The 19391-nt window shown below is 36.6% G+C and overlaps 2 protein-coding genes across 6 annotated transcripts in view; both read right to left on the bottom strand.

Annotated features, from left to right (window-relative positions):
- The window catches only part of LOC111495892 (sterol 3-beta-glucosyltransferase UGT80A2-like), a 20427-nt gene extending 5062 nt beyond the window's left edge, over positions 1-15365 (bottom strand). For 3 of the 5 annotated variants that reach the window (XR_002720391.1, XM_023146053.1, XM_023146060.1), the window contains exons 1-5: positions 14935-15365; positions 9588-9745; positions 6371-6604; positions 5155-5266; positions 4718-4888 (exon numbers count right to left, since the gene is read on the bottom strand). Coding sequence is in view for 4 of the 5 variants with exons in the window: in XM_023146053.1 (XP_023001821.1) it covers positions 4718-4888; positions 5155-5266; positions 6371-6604; positions 9588-9745; positions 14935-15130 (871 nt within the window). In the remaining variant the exon portion in view is untranslated. Of the gene's footprint in view, positions 1-4717; positions 4889-5154; positions 5267-6370; positions 6605-9587; positions 9746-12984; positions 13060-14934 lie in introns of all 5 variants that reach the window. The other 2 variants (XM_023146071.1, XM_023146078.1) reach the window with 2 other exon arrangements.
- An 899-nt stretch (positions 15366-16264) lies between these two features.
- LOC111496822 (probable leucine-rich repeat receptor-like protein kinase At5g49770) overlaps positions 16265-19391 on the bottom strand; it is a 4647-nt gene continuing 1520 nt past the window's right edge. The window contains exons 2-7 of the mRNA XM_023147351.1: positions 19120-19143; positions 18564-19004; positions 17634-17749; positions 17204-17464; positions 16607-16807; positions 16265-16333 (exon numbers count right to left, since the gene is read on the bottom strand). Coding sequence (XP_023003119.1) covers positions 16265-16333; positions 16607-16807; positions 17204-17464; positions 17634-17749; positions 18564-19004; positions 19120-19143 — 1112 coding nt within the window. The remainder of the gene's footprint in view (positions 16334-16606; positions 16808-17203; positions 17465-17633; positions 17750-18563; positions 19005-19119; positions 19144-19391) is intronic.

The raw sequence follows: 19391 nt of genomic DNA, 5'->3' as shown, positions 1-19391 counted from the left end.
GGGGGGGGGGGGTGTGCTTGTGCGCTTACTTGAGGCAAACTTATGACCAATTAAGCATGGACAGAAATCAAGTCAGACAACCTAGAATCTTCGATAACATTTTAATTTTAATAAAAGTACCTCTGTCAAAATGAATACAATTGAAAGAATAATGAGGTATCCTGACAGAGATTTTCAATGTGAAAGTCAATTTTGATGGAATATCGATAAAATATTAATTTCGATGTCGATGAAGTTGGTCAGCCATAATAATCCCTCCATCTCTAAGTTTCCAAGGAAAACTTAAATTTTCTTTGGATAAGGGTCTTCATAAATTACCAGATAAAAGAATGTTTGCCGTTGGCCCCTGGGTATGAATTAAGTCTCCCATCAAAGATCTATCTGAGAACTTCTTTGTAGAATCAATTGGCCAACACCATGATTTATTTTCTGCCTTCAAGGTGACCGATTACAGTAGCTGAGGAGATCAACCCATTCTAATATTTCATCATCTTTTGAGGTTTCTCAGGCCAAAATCCCAAGAAATTTTCTGGTTCATTGACCTTGAGCTCTAGCCTTCCTTACTCTAAACCATCTGACAATTGGTTTGCTGATCCAAATAAGTCACCGAAGTCTCCGAAGAAACTTGTTATCCTCAATCAAATATAAAAACCTGCCTACTTCCAACTACGGGGTTGCTTACCGCGAAACAATTTTCTAACATGGAATTTCAGGGGCCTTGGTTCATGGAAGAAATGTGCATTGGCAAAGCCTTTATTCTCCAACACAAATCAAGCATTGCGCTTGGATCCTCGAGTGTAATACTTATCCTTTTGAACAACCTGTTCTTCAATGTATTGGAGGTCATTGAAGGTGCTTTCACCCTTTCCTTTTTAATTTTCTTTGACTGATGGTTGTAAATTATGGCACACTAACGGTCCTTCCAACGCGTCCTTCTAAGGCCCCAATTCTGGCAAGAGGTCCCTAATTTCTTCTTTTTTTAGTACTACTGACTGATCTTTTCTATGTACTGATACCGTGATAGTTGGATCCTTGGTGGGGATTTTAATGCCTCTGGCTGATCCCATGAGAAATCTAATGGTAAACCTCCCACTTGCAGCATGAATCATTTCATCCGTTCCATTTAATCAATGATTTATTGACAGACTTTCCCTGTAAATGGTAAATTTTCTTGGTCTAGCCTTCAGAATATGCCTGCCCAATTGCTGATTAAAAAAAAAAAAATCATAGCTTCCAACTCTTGTATATCAAATTTTTCTAGTGCATCAGTTAAAAGGTTTGATTGAATTACCTTTGACCTCTACCCTACTATGATCACCTTTAGAGCTGAAAAATGGGGCTATCATCCTTTAAGTTTGAGAATACATGGATGCAGCATCTTTCCTTTTAACTCTCTCATGAAGGATAGGATTGGTGGAACAAATAACTCCTTAAAAGGCTGGCTTGGACATAGAAGCTTAGAGAACTGAAAGAGGCTATTAAATCTTGATGCTTTTTTATGCATAAAAATCTATAAATCCATTCTTTCTAGTGATCTCCAAGCAATCGATGTACTCAGGAATTTGGGAGCTTCAGACACAACTTTCTTGAAAAGAATCACCATCAAGGAACAGCTCCTAGACTTGGAAGCAACGGAGGAAACACTTCTGGGAGACAAAGATGTAAATTTAAAGGGTTGAGGGAAGGAGATGAGACCACTGGATTTTGTATCTGACGTGTGGCAATTTATTCACATGGTTGGTGAGCAAAAGGCGTTAAATTCAGGGGTTGTGCATAGGAAGGATTTATTTCCAGTCAACAAAGGTAAACACGTCTTGCATAGAGAGAATATATATTTCCCTCTAGTTGGTGAAATTCTTCCGATACTTCATTAATGGGATAGAAAATCATCCAAAGGGTCCTCCCTTTTCTCTCTATTCAAACAAAGTATATGCACTTTCAAAATTGAAGGATGTGATGATGTCTTTGGTGATAGTGTAGTAGAGTCGGTTGAGGAGGAGTTTATGTAACACCTACATTTTTAAGAAAATAAATAAAAGAATTTTCAAAATAAAAGAAAAAAGAGAAGGAAAGCAAAATGACACGCATGCAAGTTGGAGAAGATAACCATACAATCAACGGTTAGTTTCTCGACCTACATCCCTTTTTTAAAGAATTTGAAGCTAGCCATTTTCACCAGTTTTATTCTCTTGACTCTTAATTTAGGGCATATTGAGGAATTTTGGAGAATTTGAAATTCTTGACGACTCGAACCAAGCTCAAGAGGTCAACAAACAAATAAGTAACCACATGGAACAAGTTTTAAAAAATACTTGAAGGAGTGGAGTAGGACCATGGGCAAATGATTGGAAATCATGTTTAAAAGCCTAGTTAAGCTAGTTTCAATGATAGCTAAGCCTAGAAAACTTGCCAACATGCCATGGTTGATTCACTACCCCTTGTTTGAGCATGTTGAGCATGATGTATGTTTATATATGTTTATAAATGCATGATTTAGAGTTTGGGAACCCATATATGCCTAATTATGCTATGTGCTCTAGAATACATATTATGAGTATGTTCGAAATCATGTTTAACTCTGATAGAGTTAATATGTTTATAAGTTTTCCAACATGCCATTGTTGATTCACTACCCCTTGTTTGAGCATGTTGAGCATGATGTATGTTTATATATGTTTATAAATGTATGATTTAGAGTTTGGGAACCCATATATGCCTAATTATGCTATGTGCTCTAGAATACATATTATGAGTATGTTCGAAATCATGTTTAACTCTGATAGAGTTAATATGTTTATAAGTTTTCCAACATGCCATTGTTGATTCACTACCCCTTGTTTGAGCATGTTGAGCATGATGTATGTTTATATATGTTTATAAATGTATGATTTAGAGTTTGGGAACCCATATATGCCTAATTATGCTATGTGCTCTAGAATACATATTATGAGTATGTTCGAAATCATGTTTAACTCTGATAGAGTTAATATGTTTATAAGTTTTCCAACATGCCATTGTTGATTCACTACCCCTTGTTTGAGCATGTTGAGCATGATGTATGTTTATATATGTTTATAAATGTATGATTTAGAGTTTGGGAACCCATATATGCCTAATTATGCTATGTGCTCTAGAATACATATTATGAGTATGTTAGGCCACATACTGTTGTTCTACGTTATTATCTAGTTTTAGAGTTCACTAAACATTGGGTTGACTAGGTATCTCATAGGGGCGATTAGGGTGCAACCCCTATTCGTGAACTAGCTAAGGGGAGTTAGGATCTACTTGATACACAAAGTCAGTTATCACCTATAGAGAATCCCAAGAGTCATAGAGAGTATACTACTGAGGCAACTACAGTTGTGTCTACTGGGGAGTCATGACCTTATACTGTTATAACCCGAGAGGGTGGGATAACAGGAATATTACCGTTTCCGCCTGAAAAGGCGATACAACAAGTAGTTTATTGTTTCCGCTTGAAAAGATGATGCAACAGGTAGTTAACTGTTTCCACAATGTAATAGGTAGTTTGTTGTTTCTACTTGAAAAGGCAATGCAACAAGTAGTTTACTGTCTTAGCCTTAAAAGACGATATGGCAGGTAGTTTACTGTTCCTAAGACCTAGTTTACTGTTCTAACCCAAGGAGGGTATATGAACAAGCAACTTACCGTTTCTACCTAAAAAGGTGATGCAACAGGTAATTTATTGATCTTAAGACTACAAAGTTGTTGCACGACACCACTAGGGTGAACCTTTTGATTAGAGCTCAGTAGGCAATCACGTGCAAAGTGCAGTTACCTTATTAAGAGCAAAGGGCTCCTCCATACTTATAAGATTTAACCTAGGCACAATTAGCATAAGGTTGAGGATGGACCTAAGAGAACGTAAAGCATAGCCCTTCATAAGGGTCATGTATTTCAGAGCCCTTCCTAAGGGCCACGTATTTCAGAGCTCGTCATGAGGGTCATGTATCTCAGAGCTTGACATAAGGGTCTAAGTAAACTAGAGCTTGCTAAGAGCCTAATAAGTACTCTTAGGAAGTAGTAGTGCATAGAGTTATGCATAAGCCTTATATGGCAAGAATAGACTAGAGCTGAAGTATAAGTACCGAGAGCCTACAAGTAGGTTGCTTACTTACTATTTTTATACTTATTCCATGTTATTCTATTTTTTCAGATGGAGTACAGACCATTGTTGATAGCGGGAGCGTCGGAGTCATGCAGCTACAAGGGGTGCCCTTTTAGATCGAGTCGTCATCCTTCTTGTCATTTTATTATTATTTTAAATGTTTCTTCTTGAAACTTATGTATCTTTTGTAAACCGTTTACTTAACTCCTTGGATATTGCTTGTACCTTTAACTACTTTTATGTTGGTTTTGAATGCATATTTAAATTTTAAATTTCTTGTGTCTCCTATTTTACAAAAGAAAATTTAACCGTCCTTTTTACCCTTGAGCGTACGTGGAAACCTGTGATTCGAGACATCGAAAATTGGGTCGCTACAGTTTATTCCATTGAATCAGTCGAAAACTGGCTGCCAATCCAAGGAGTTTTCAGTCACTTGTCAAAGTGAAAAATTATTTATTAACCAAAAAGACTCTAACCCATGTTTAAAGGGCAGGGAATATATGGAAGCACAAGGAGAGAAGATTATAAGTAAAAAACTAAGAAAACCCAAGAAAAAGAACATAGAATAATAAATTTGGTTCTAACCATATGCAGGCGGATTAGCAATTATTGCATCTGCTTTAAATGGAATTTTAGATTCTGGATCGTCATCCTGGCATGCAGGAAGCAATGAGAAAATAATATCCTTCAAATGATTTCGTTGGGCATGTATCTCCGAAGGTCCAGATGGAAGGAATCCTTTGTTCTTAACCATATCTGTAAGAAATAAGCAATACCCAGAAGAGAGTTAGTAGCATAGCTAGCTTTTTCAAAGAGGCAGCAGGAGAGGAGTGTATGCAGATTATGTCCATCATTGTTGTGTCTTTCAGGTGCAGTTCTTCTTTTTCTTTTTCTTTTTTCACTTTCTAAATAAATACTGATGTGTTCATTGCCTTCATTTCCACAGCATTTTGAATGTGTTCATTGCTATAGCCTTTTGAATGTGATGCAAAAACATATGGGAAAATAATCAGAGCACTTACAATCTGCAAGAACTTTAGCATCTCCTCCTAAAGGAAAGAACTCCAGTCCAGTAGAGAGTACAAAATCTTTAAAATTTGCATGAGTTGCCAATCTAACTCTATGGCCATACTCCTGCAAGTAATGTATCATCTGTCAACTTAAAATTAAGTTAACCTATCAAGTTTTTTGAAGAACAGGGCCTGTATCTTAATGCATATTTAGAAAGGGTTCATGGGATTTGATTAGGAAACCAATTCCTCAGTTCCATGTAGGAAGCATATTAATCCTTTGCTACAATCAAAACGGGACAAAAATTTAGTTGATCAGTACAAACTTCTATACTACAACAAGATCTAACCTAAAAGTTCCAACAGAAAATTAAGCCAATATGAACGAAACATTTGCAAGTCACAATGCCTAAAGTGTCAAACGCAGATAATATAGTTTGGATAATATATTTTGGAAGCCAACAAATTATGTTATAAAAATATAATAAGAATTCTAATTAAAGTTATTAGTAATAGATATAAATATATTAGGTTTGTATTTAATAATGCTATTTTATTATATAAACCTTAAGAGGTTAGGAGTAAGTATGATATCAATCCACTTGTTTTGCACTACACATAGAAATATAAAATTTTCAAACGATTCAAGATGCACTATACATGTGTGTGTGTGCGCGCATGTATAAATGGCCCCCTTGCATTATATAAGTCAACCCCAGGCACTGGGACCATGCAAATGTTGATGAGGTATCACATGAATTTACAACTAGAGGTTAACATACAAAGAACATTGAACTTAAATAAAGACTTAGTAGTTAAGTAGTGAAGCCAGTACTACCGTGACATTTTCTTTTCCACAATGATACTCTTTTTTCCTCAAAATATTGTAGCATGTTTATAAATTGTTCAACTTTTAATTTCAAGAAAAATTGTAAAGATATCCAATTTTTATTATTTTGTCTCATTAAAATGCCAAGGGGAGGCATGTAATGAGTTAAAAGGTTCAAAGTTCACAACAATACAACACCATAAGGGCTTCACAAGGTTTGTTAGATTATATCTCAGCCAAGATCATATCTGAAAAAAATCGCATGTAACAAGGCAATGGTGATAAAATTGTTAAACCAATACATGTAAACAAAAAATAATAATAATAATAAAAACGAAAGGTCAACAAATGAAAAATCAGTTAAAATTAGATAAAAGAAACAGAGAAAGTGAGGAGAACCTGCAATCGCTTCCCAATGGCAACGAAAGGTTGTACATCCCCTCTTGTACCAACTATGAGCATCACAATTTGTAGTGGGGGGGTGAATGGAACGTCTAGGGGTTCATCTTCTACAGCTCCATCATGCATAATACCAGTTTCAAAATGGAAGTTTTCCGATTGAATGCCTTCTGGAACTTCCATTTGCACAGTTCCATCTTCTTGAACTGTGGCAACCTTTTTCAACAACTTGAGCTGCAAACACAATTTTGACTTATAACTTTGTAAGAGGAGCATATAATTATAAAATATATTTGTCCAAACAGAGAAGATGTACACTACATCATAGTAAATTTTTTTCAAGTTTTATGGACTTGGCAGGTGTAAGGGTGAAGTAGGTCAGGTGACCAAAGGATTGGGAAAAATTGAGGTTGAGAAGGTTTGTGCTTTCAAACTTTGTTTTTAAAGTCGAAGGTGGATTAGGAAAAGGAGCAGATATCGAAGGCAATGGGCATGTGAGAGGTGTGTCAAAGGGATTTGTGCTAGAAGAGGAAGTAGGTATGGTAGGCTGTACGGGGAAATCAGATTGAGGTACAAAAGCTTGTGGTGAGGGGTCAACTGATGGAACAGGGAAAATTAACATGAGAATGTGGCTCCATGATACAGTTCTGATAAAATTGTGGAAGGCACATGTGAGGTCTGTACGCACGAGTGAGGTGGGTTTTTGAATCATTGCAGGGTGCATGGATTCAATCTCCAAAGAAACTTGAGGAATTTGGCCATGGATTCCAGCATCATATCAGATGTGAGGATCTTGATTAAAGAATGGATCAACATAAACCAACATGGGTGCAGATGAGGTTGATGGCAGATACAGTGGCTGGCACAAAACTGAACAGGTTTTCTTTGATCTTTCTAGATAGAATTTTGATGACTCAAACAATAGATGAGGAGTCTTTAGAGGCTGGTCCTTTGTCCCTGACTGTGTTGAGGTATAAGGTCGTGAGTCGATCTTATGATGATTGGCCTTTCACGTTGAGGCAATAAATGAAGTGTTGGCATTAAAGGATGTGGGATGGTGGTTGCGGAGGTCCTTTTAAGAAGAGCAAGGAACTGCTTCCGGCCAGTCTTGTTTTCACCAATAGATTTGATAATCTTATTTAAGCCTCATTCACTCCAAGCTTAGCAATCTCTACCCAATGGCCTATCCTATTGGATATCTTTTTGATCCAAAGCACATATTTATCAAGACGACTCTCTTTAAAAAACTTTTGGTTTAAGGGCAGTCTATTAGTGTAGTGAAACCAGTGATCAACCAAGAATGAGATCAATTTTCAGAGTAAAGGTGAAGGATTAGTCTCTTGATGATTCAATGATACAAAGGTCACAGCTTTCGTCAATGGATAAGGTCTTACGAATCATTGAGAAGAATAAAGAATCAAGTTAGCTGGTTGGGTGACATGTGAACAGTGGAAAGGGTGTGGGATGGGAGAGATGTACGGAGAGAAAAGAAATGATAAGTTTGTTGTTTATGTCTAGTTGATCTTGAACGACTATCATTTTTAATAAAAGTGTGTGCATATATGTGTGAGAGAGAGAGAAAGCAGAGAATTGAAACCCAATGTAATATCTGTTTTTTAAAAATAAATGAATAAATGGCCGAAAACGCGTGAGTTATTGCCACCATATGCTGTGGCCGGCGAGAGCAGAGGAGGAGCAGGGATGACATGCAAGGGAGGCCAAAAAGTACAAATTTCAGCTGGAATGAACTCTCTACCAGTTTGTTGAAGGAATCACGGCCTATCGTGGTGCAGTTTGAGAGAACCAGACGGCAGACCAAGAGACGCACGAGGAAGAAGACAGGTCAGTGAAGACCGGTTCACGTAGACTGGTCCGGTCCAATCGCACTGGATTTCCCCAATTTGTGCAATTCAATCGTTTTAGCTCCTCATAATTTTTTTAAATGTAGGACCTTTTTGAAGAGTTCGGTGAAATTTGGAATTTTTGGAGGCCCAAACTCGAACAAAAAGTGTTGTGCATATCAAGTAGCACCTTGAAACTTTGGATTTAGCTATGCTTGTAGAGAGCATGTTATAAGAATTTGAGACTAAAGTGAACTGACTTGATCCATGATAAGCATAGCAAACTGTTATGATGCACGCACTTCTAGAAATTGATGGATTGAACTCTGAGCTAAATGAAATCAAACACATGACTAGGTATTCGTGTTCAGAATAATTTGCTATGTCCCGGTTGATGATTTGTTTGTGCATGTGATGCTAATGTGGTTATACAGGGATGATTAGGGATTTGGAAACCCCTAATCGTGAACTCAGCTAGACTGTGTTGAGGATCCGGATAACTATTTTAGAACTGGCATGATTTTATACTTGTACCCTGTGAGCAAGGGTCTTCCCTTGTACCCTTGAAAGTTGGTTGAAAGTGTATTGTGGTTGTGGTTAGGGGGTTTCCAACCACTTCCTAATAGTGATCTTGTTCAAATGACAGCAAGGACCATATAAGTAAATGAGAACTTGTTAGCAGAGGGTTGCTACATCCCTTGTGAACAAGGATTATGGGTTGAAATTGACGTTAGAGTAGCACCTCATGGGCCTATGATACAGATCTAGAACGATGATAATGATGAAGGGGACTAGCAAAACGATGATCTAAGATACCTTAAGAACTTAAGATGAACTTTGAGGGCTGGAGGTCCAAATAAGACCAAGAGATGAAAATTTGATAGCTTCCGCTAATTATCCTAAGTTGAGCTTAGGTGGAACGAATAAACCTAGGGTGTAGCCTAAAAAGATCCTTTACTTGGGAACAAACTCTCAAATAAGAATAGGACACCGAACGAACGAACAAAATGAATATGGTAAGATTTAATAACGAACTAATAACCACCAGTGGGCTACTTACTGAATATATTTTTATACTCATCCTTGCTACTTCAATTTTCTTTTTAGATGAGGCTTGATGGCACGGTTGAGGCGGCAGCTTACACGAGCTAAAGTTGGATTAGATTGGTGTCTTGTTATTCTCATACTTTGTATAAACTCAGCATGTCATATATCATACAGAAACTATTTTCAAAATCATTTGGCTTATTTCTCAAAGTGCTTTTTTAATATAATCATCTAGTTATTGCATCACTATTGAATGAAATCATATGCTTTTAGTAAATTTGTCAAAAAAACATAAAGTAGTATGCCAACTCAAAAGAAATTTAACATACCTTCTTCCTGAGAGAAACTTTTTCATCAAAAATATGTGGAAATAAATGATTGAATGCATGACTCTGTCTCTTGGTAAGCTGACTTGAAGAATCCAATTCCCTACCCACTGATGATTCACTTTGAGTATTATCTCCAGATGAACTCCTGTCAGTATTTCCTGAAAGCATATTCAGATATAGGAGAGCATATAGCTTAACAAAAAATCCAAAGTCCCACATTTATTTTCATAGATGCGTGCATCCAACCAATTTACAGCAGTGTGCAATTGTAGGAAGATGTTTCTGGGATGGGTTATGTGGCAGAATTCTTCATTTAACCAGAAACAAACAAATCATTGATAGATGAAAGACAGAAAAATGTTCAAGGATACAAATTTCCCAAGGGATGGAGGAAACAAAACAACCAAACAAACAAAGTAATGGCCTTCAAATAACGAAAACCAAACAAATAAAGTAATGACCTCCAAATATTACAAGAGCCAAAAGATAAATAAAACATTGAAGAAGAAAACCGCCAAAGAAGATCTCGAAAAAAGCAACAATAACCACTTCCATTATTAGCAGTCTGATTTTTAAAATAATGTCTCTCATGCTTCAAAAGTTGCATCATGCAACAGCCCAGAAGAAATGATTTCCCTACCTCTGACAGCAAGTATGAGGAGACACTTCCATATAAATTTTTTGGAGTGATCATTCGCTTCACCGATTTTCAGAAGTTGATCTTTGAATTTATTTCATTTCATTACTTATAGTTAAAGACAAAATATTCTGCACGCTTTTTCCCTTCAGATTCCTCTTTCTCCATAGATCAATAGGAAGAAGACCTTAGACTTTAATCCAACCCACATTGCATGGGGTGACTTCGAAGAAGCCACGTGTTTGTGTTTTACATTTTTCAAATTTAAGATAAGAAATTCCTACTTTCACTCAAGACTGATTCTCATTTGGACGTAGCATAAGAGCCTTGTGAGTATCAAAGGCATTAATAACACATCTTTCTTCAGCACCTCAATAATGAAGTCTGGCAATTATTACGGTATGTTCCCATTCAATCTCTGAAATTCTTCTTTTTTCAGTCAAAACTGCAAATTCTTATTCTTCGCCTCAATATAAAGGCCCCTCGAAACAGCAAAGTAAATAAATAAATAAAAACCTAACTCCTCACAAGATTGAACCCTTATCATGAAACTGTAATGAAACAAAAGATGCTTAAGGACCTCCTCCATCATAGAACAAACTCTTTATTTTGAGCCAAAGAAACACCAAAAAAAAAAAAACTCAAGAGAACAAGCGAACTCCAAAGGACATGATCAAAATCCTCAAATGTACTCTTGTGCTAAACAAAAAGGACAAATAATACAAGTGGTCCAATGTGCTAACTCTCCCATGCCAGACCTACAAGAAAAGAACTTAACCTTTTTGGATTTATTAATCTTCCACATCAAGAAAAAATTGGGTGACTAGAGGAAGGATCGTATGGAAGAATGAAAAATGATCTACAAGAAAACCTCAATGAAGACATGGGAGCCCAATAACAAATATCTCTTCTTACCCCCTAACAATGACAAAAGAGTCATAGAAAATGTCCTCTCCGGGATCCAACAAAGGGTAACAGAATCCAAGAAAAAATGAGTTACAAATACCCAAAGAAGATATTACATAAACCAAGTACATAGTCTCATTAACGATAAAGAGTACAAGTGTAACGACCTGATTTTCAATACCTCAAATCACAGGTTGCCACATACAGTCAAGGGTAAGAAGGGCGGTAAATTTTCCTTTTGTAAAACGGGAGACAGAAGGAATTTAAAATTTAAAAATGCATTCGAAACCAACATAAAAGTAGTTTAAGGGTAATATCCGCAGAGTCAATTGAAAACGGTTTACAAAAAAATACATAAATTTCGAGAAGTAACATTTAAAATAATAATAAAATGACAAGGAAGACTACTCGATCTAAAGGGCACCCCCTGTAGCTACACGGCTCTGCATGCTCCCGCCATCAATAGTAGTCTACACTCCATCTGAAAAAAATAGAATAACATGCAATGACTATAAAATACTTAGTAAGCAACCTACTTGTAGACTCTTGTCGAACTTAGTCCTATACACGAAAACTTAAACTATGTGCTCATAACTATTTTTAATGATCGCCCAAACTGGGCTAAACGGCTATACCAAACTGGGTAGGTCACTGTGCTTATCCCCTCAGTATACCTCCTTTAAGGAGTACTCAATCCCTCTAAAGTTTACAACCACGAGGTTTTCTATTTTCTCTTGGCTCTAGGCTTCAAGTATGTCCAGGTCATTCATCAGTCTTGCTCAAAGTGTGCCTCGAGTCGCTATGGCTCATGGAAGGACCCTAGGGTAATACTCATAAGTCTAGAGGAGCCCTTTTTGCTCTAAACGGTGACCGTACTCCATACATATCTTCCTACTAAGCTCTAATCAATGGATTCTCCCTAATGGCGTTGGGCAACATTTACTTGTTCCTAAGATCAGTAAACTACCTGTCACCACACACATTCCAGGCTGGAACAATAACTACCTACTCATGTACCCTCATCGAGTTAGAACAATAAAATTACATGTCACTATGCCCTTTCCAGGCTGAGACAGTAAACTACCGGCTCATGCACCCTCATCAGGTTAGAACAGTAAAACTACCTATCTTAGGAACAGTAACTATTTGTTACTTTGCCTTTTCAGGCACGAACAGTAAAACTACCTATCAATACGCCACTCAGGCTGGATCAATAAAACGGCTATGGCTCTCCCCACTAGGCACCATCGATATGAACTACAGTAGTATACTCTCTATGGCTACTGATATCCTATATGGGTGATAACTAAGCCATGTGTAACAAGTAGACCATAACCACTGTTGGTTAATTCACGGATAAATGTTGTGCCCTATCCATCCCTACAAGGTACGTGGTCAACCCAAGGAGGCTATGGAACTCATGACTAGGAACTAGGACCAAAACACGTGAAACAGTAACTCATGGTCTATGGTAACAATAATTAGCGCTCTATGGCACATATCAATTAGTCCAACTCATGGCTAGGCAATAAAGGGTTATCCAAGCCCTAAATCATGCATAATAATGTATAAAGGCATACAACATGCTCGTCATGCTCATTACATGATAATAATCCAACCTTAGCATTCTAGAAAACATAAAAGCCTAATGGTCAATCAGAGTTCACAAATCATGCGTGCGGAAGCAATATAACTATAAATAGGACTAAGTTGTAAACTATTCACATTATCTCAGCAAAGTTATCATGAGATTAGGTTAAACTAGGCTCCTAAACATAATACTCAATCATCGTCCTCAATCTTAATCGACTCCTACAAGTATTTCTTAGAAACTTGCTCCATATGGTTACCTACTTGATTGTAGACTTCCTGAACTTGTCTTTGGTCTTCAAGGGTATTCCAAATTTCTCCAAAATTTCTCAATATGCCCTAAATTAAGTAAAAACAATAAAAATGATGAAAATGGCTAGCTACAAATTCGTTAAAGCGAAGGTTGAGAAGTTAATCGTTGACTATACGGTCATCTTCTCCAACTTGCATGCATGTCAATTTTCCTTCTTTCCATTCTTTTTTTGAAAAAATAAATCTTTTATTTATTTTCTTAAAATTCCTGGTGTTACAACAAGCAAGGGAACATAGTATTAAAAAGACTCTTAAAGTAAGTATTTGAGTCATCCCCCACGCCCATAGCACTTCACAAACTTGGATAAAAAAAGGAAAACCAAAACTGGTAGCTTTCCAATGTTTTGTGTTCGTCTTTAGATCCACAACTCAAAGCCTACTAAAAAATTGAGAACCATATTTGCTCATAATAACCCATGCCACAAAACACTAACCTCCAAGGGGAAAGGTGACAATCAAGCCAACAATGCCTTGCACAATCTCAATTTACCGCTGCCCAAACCCACAAGATCCAACAACCTTGACATCACTTATGTGACGCTCAAATAAACGAGAAGTACATGAAATGAACAGAGACCATATTCGAATAAGAGTGATTCTGAGAATATGATGGTTAAGAAATGTTTAAAACAATTAATAGTTACTACATGTATCAATAAGGTAGAATTTCTTTTTTGGTAGCTCAATCCTAAGAATTCTAAAGTTAAGTGTGCTTAGTTTGGAGCAATCTTATGTTAGGTGACCTCCTGATAATTTCAAAAAAGCATGCTAAAAGGACTACTATTGGTATGTAGGGATAGTCCTCACTCTTAGAAGTAATTCAGGACAAATAGGTAACATGCTCAAGTCACAGAGGATGTAAGGGAATACTGAGGTCATTAGGTGTCAATCCAAATTTCAAATTCTATTCCAAATCATAGGTATGAAGCATTACAAATGATACCAGAATGGAATCTCTCTCTATTTAATGTGGTTTAGGGATGAACCAAGACGGAAGTTGGTGGGTATGTGATGTTTGAGTAAAGGAAGAGTACATGAATGAACCAAGACCACGTCTAAATGAGAGTGATACTGAGAAAGGCCTAAAAGAATTTATAGTTACTACCTATACCAACAATGTTCACCTTCTTTTTTCGTTGCCTCAATCAAAGGACCTCCAAAGCTAAGTGTGCTTAATTTGGAGCAATCCTATGTTGGGTGATTTCCAAAAATTAATAAACAAGTGAGTTGGGATAAACTATACTAAAAGGACATGTGTTAGTATGTGGGGATAGTTTTCACTCTTAGAATTACTTCAAACAAGTAGATAATGTAGTTATGTCACACGGGAATATCAAGATCATTAAGTGTCGAATCCAAATTCCAAATTCGTCTAAATTATGGAGATGAGATGTACAACCTCCCACTTGACTAAATGAGATCCCACCATCGTCAACACCTTCCCACATAAAAAGTCGCTTATAATCATTATTGTAAATTGATGGGAGATTTCAATTACGGCCAGGAGAAACATAAGAGGTTCAAAGATCTAAATAGTATTTAGTAAATATTGTAAACACCCATGAGATTTTATCACCAAATATTGTCCACAAGTGATGACTGAAGCAACTTTCAAACCCCTTGAGTATTTAATAAATCCCTCAAAACACAATTTCAAAAATTTTACAACCTAAATTCCAAGGAATTCTTGGGACGATTCTGGCATGAACAAGAATCTTTACTTGGAGTAACAATGCGTATTAAAGCATCCAAAATGCAGAAATACTAACACAACGTACTAGAGTTTCATCGATTCCAATATTCATTCTATGACAATGGGGATAAAAGACCAGAAGTCTCAATTTCCATAGAACAACAAAAATACCTCCACCTTTGGAATAGAGAAAAAGACGAGATACGAACCCGAAGAAGAGAAAATGAGATCACAGTGGCCGTCGCCGTCGCCATCGCCATCGCCGTCCGAGTCCGTGGATAAAGAGGCATCACTGGAACGACTGGAAGAAGAATGGGGAGATTGTGGGGTGATTTCCAAGCGGTGCATGGAATTTGGCAGGGGATTGATCGGGGGAGATTGTGGGGCGGTTTCCAAGTGCTCCATGGAATTTGGCAGGGGATTGATCGGGAAGAAAATGAGATTAAAACTTCCGAAGAAGAAATGATCGGAAGAATTGGGAAAGTGAGAGAAATTCAAAGGTGGGTAAATGGAGTAGGTCAATCGAGTATGAATTAGAAGACAAACAAAAGCGAACGGAAGAATATTGGGCCATGGAGATTTTGTAGATGTGACTGTCAACAATGGCGATCAAACCCGCCAGCGAAGATGACAGTTAACCAACTGTCCAATTGTCCTGGTTCGATGCCTTTTCTATCAAGTTCTTAATTTCATGGTCATTTTTTATTTTTTATTTGAATGAAGTTTTTGGCATGAAATTACTCTGACACTGATCTCCAACCATTTTAGTCGGTCCCTCGAAACGGTTTTTTACCTTATTGAAATAGTTTGAGTTAACTGCTTATTGAAATAGTTTGAATTAACATTAAATGTCTTAAATCATTTATTTTGTCTTGATTTGATTTTGTGGACCCACGTATGGCCTAGACCAACCATTTTAGTGGTTCTGTTGTTGACTTGATTGGACAAATTGTATGACACGTGTCTCGTGGTCCCCACACTTGTCATTATGTTAAGTATAAAAGATGATTATAAGTTATGGAGACCTCATGCATTTTTGTGTATCGTTTGTATCGGGATACTTCTCCATTATGATTAGTATGAACGATAGGTATGTGTTTAACTTTGAATAGAAAAATCGGTTCTCTACATACCTATCGTGTTTCTTGATCATCAAGATAATTCTAATTTAATCCTTCCTTCGAAATTGAAACTGAATTGATTTAAGAAAATTAGTCGTATGTGAAAATTATTGATTCACATAACCCTTATCGGGTTCTTTCCTCGGAATTGAAATACGTCGTGCAATAGAAACAAAGTTGAAAATTCTCGTATGAAGAGGGGAATGCATATCTCATGTTCTTTCTTTTTTTTTTTTTTTTGTACATAGATATCACCAAGTAGCTAGGGGTATTATATGCATACATACGAATAATATACATGGTTCTCTTTAAGCTCTTTTTAATCTCAAAATCTCTATTATTGGTCACCACCAATGAACAAGCGGTGGAAAATCACACCCTCCTTTTTATAAACATACATTTGATTGATATCCAGATTTCAAACTAGAACCACCTCCCATGGCTTAGACAATGAAGTTGCAGGTGAGGTCATTTGTTGCTTTGCCACCTGTCCTCGAAATATAATATCACAACAATCAGTGATGCTTCAAACAGTACCATCTCATTTGATTGTTTGTTAGTATAATAAACGAGAAAGTGAAAATTGGATGGAATTAAAATTTAATAATCGAGGAGATTGAGAAACCAACCAAAATCATATTTTAAAATTTTGGAACATTACTCGAAATAATTATTACGCTTGTAAAGGTTTAGTAAACAGTTCATTTCTTTGTACAACCGATTTAAGTAAATCTTCTCGACCAGCTTAAGATCTACTTACCTTATTGGCTTGTGTATTGTGCCAGACTTTGTCCATTTCCTCAAAGACAATGTCTATGGTGGGTCGACCCTTGCTTGATTTGGCCACACAAAGAACAGCAACTTGTAAAATGGATTCAAAGTCTGCTTTGTTTACGTCTTCTTTTAGTCTTGGATCTTCAAAATCACTCAAGGGTCGTAGCCCCATGTTTACATCTTTAGCCTGGAATGAAATCTCCATACAAGTTAGGATATTCTCGGAAGTGATTACAGAAATAGTCATTTCGTTCGTAAGTAATCTAGTAAAATAATTTTTTGTTTAATCATGTTGGAAATTGAGATATGTGAGCGTTTATCAAAATCAAACAAACCAACTATTCGAAAACTAAACCCGTCATGAAAAAGTCCTAACCAATCGAGCTAGCTTGACTCGATCATTTTTAGGGTTTTGGAATTTATCAGCTTACAACTCTATCAGATTTTGTCAAACCCTGACTAGGTTTTTGCACGTGGCTTTACCATCGTATACCGTTCGATCGTATTTAAAAAGAAAAACCCTAAAAATTTCAATGACCCTGATCACAATACATACGATAAACTTAAGAAACGAAGTGAATACCTTTCTTGTTAATTGATCTCTTGCATCAAGATCCAAATCAATGACCTTTTGACCTGATAGAAGCTGAAGAGCCACAATGCCAAAACTATAGATATCACTTGCACAAGTAAGCTTGGCATTGCTCATGTACTCAGGGTCCATGTACCCAATGGTTCCTCTAACATCTGTGAACACTTTTGTCTCATCCATTCCCAACATCCTTGCCAACCCAAAATCCGACAATTTTCCGTCTAATTTCTCAGTCAAAAGTATGTTCGTGAGCTGAAAAAGTCATACATATCGTTAATAAATACATTAGAGAAATTATAAATTGTCCCGTGTTTGATAATCATTTTGGGTTCGTTTGATAATCACTTTACGTTCGTTAACGCACATGGAGTGGTTTTTTATGATTTGAAAAATAAAGGAACTAATGAAATTAAGATTGTACCTTAATGTCTCTATGAACGATGCAACCATCTGCACGTTGATGAAGATACCTAAGTGCAAGGGCACACTGTCTTAAAATCTTTACTCTTGTTTCCCACGATAGTAAGGTATCTTTTCCTAAAAAATATCGTAACATTTTGAAAATATAATCTCAACATGGATCTTTTCGTAATTTCACATCAACTTAATCTCTCCAAATTCACTAATTAGGGTTTAGGGTTTGGTAAAAGGTCTCTCGGCTTTAATGATTTTACACATTTACCCTTCTAAATCATATTTGTTAAAATTGAAAATTAAAAAAAAACACACATACACACAAATAATGTGTAACAGCCAAAACCCAGTTATAGCAGATATTGTCTGCTTTGGTTTGTTACGTATTGCCGTCATCCTTACGGTTTTAAAATCCGTCTATTAGGGAGAGGTTTCCACACCCTTAAGAAATGTTTCGTTCCCCTCTCCAACCGATGTTAGATTTCACAATCCACTTCTTTGGGGGCCAGTGTCCTTGCTGGCACACCTAACCTGGCTCTAATACCATTTGTAATAGCTCAAGCCCACCGCTAGCAGATATTGTCTGCTGTGGTCTGTTACGTATCACCGTCAGCCTCACGGTTTTAAAACTCGTCTACTAGTGAGAGGTTTCCACACCTTTAAGAAATGTTTCATTCCTCTCTCCAATCGATGTGGGATCTCACAATCCACCCCCTCGGGGACCAGCATCCTCGCTGACACACCTCCAGGTAACCTGGCTCTAATACCATTTGTACCAACCCAAGCCCACAGCCAGCAGATGTTGTCCGATTTGGTTTGTTACATATTACCGTCAGCCTTACGATTTTAAAAAATGTTTCGTTCTCTTCTCCAACCTACATGGGGATGTCACGTAATCAAATAATTAATAAAATAAAAGAAGAGAATAGATATTTACTCATGAGATGCTGAGCCAGGTTGCCTTGCTCACAATACTCATACACAAGATATTGCTCCCCATTCTCAATGCAACATCCCAAGAGGCACACCAAATTGGGATGCCTAACCCTAGACAGCCCATCAACTTCTCTAATGAATGAATCTGAAGTGTTGCTTTGAAATATCTTCTTGATCGCTACTAGCTGTCCGCTGGGTAGCATACCCTTGTACACTTGCCCGGCACTGCCTCGTCCTAGACTCGTCCTCTCATTCCCAAAGTCGAGTGCCTTATTGATCTCATCCTTTGTGAACCGGTATAGTCCCGACCATATCGATGTGTCATTCGAGGCGCATGGTTTGGTTTTCTTGTTCTTTTTGGTTGCATGTTTTACTAGAAGGACGATGAGTAATAGAACTAGCACACTTGCTATGGCAGATAATAAAGCCTTTGCTACCGAATCTATCGATATAGAATCGTACAAATTATTCGATAGATTAAAACAATGAAATTATAAGTTCAAAATACTGTTATGTCTTAATTTAATATGAATCCGAGAGTAATGTCGAAGTCTTACCTTTGATTTTGAAGTAGCCAGAAACTGGTACCAGCCAAAACATAAAGAAACAATATTAGAAGCTTTGAAAGTATAAAATTATTTTAAACATTCCTTGTAAATATCAAAAAATTTAATTTTAAACTAAAATTACTTCAAAATTTGGAGTAAAATAAGAAAAAAAAAATTATTTAAAACTTTTTAAAAATTAAATTCTTTGAAAGTTAAAAAAAAAAAAAAAAAAAAAAAAAAAAAAAAAAAAAAAAAAAAAAAAAAAAAAAAAAAAAAAAAAA

Source organism: Cucurbita maxima, unplaced genomic scaffold (assembly GCF_002738345.1).
Source record: "Cucurbita maxima cultivar Rimu unplaced genomic scaffold, Cmax_1.0 Cma_Scf00002, whole genome shotgun sequence".
In the NCBI taxonomy this organism is placed as follows: Eukaryota; Viridiplantae; Streptophyta; class Magnoliopsida; order Cucurbitales; family Cucurbitaceae; genus Cucurbita; species Cucurbita maxima.
The sequence above is the reverse complement of the archived record's forward strand: the minus strand, read 5'-3'. Positions and strand labels throughout refer to the sequence as shown.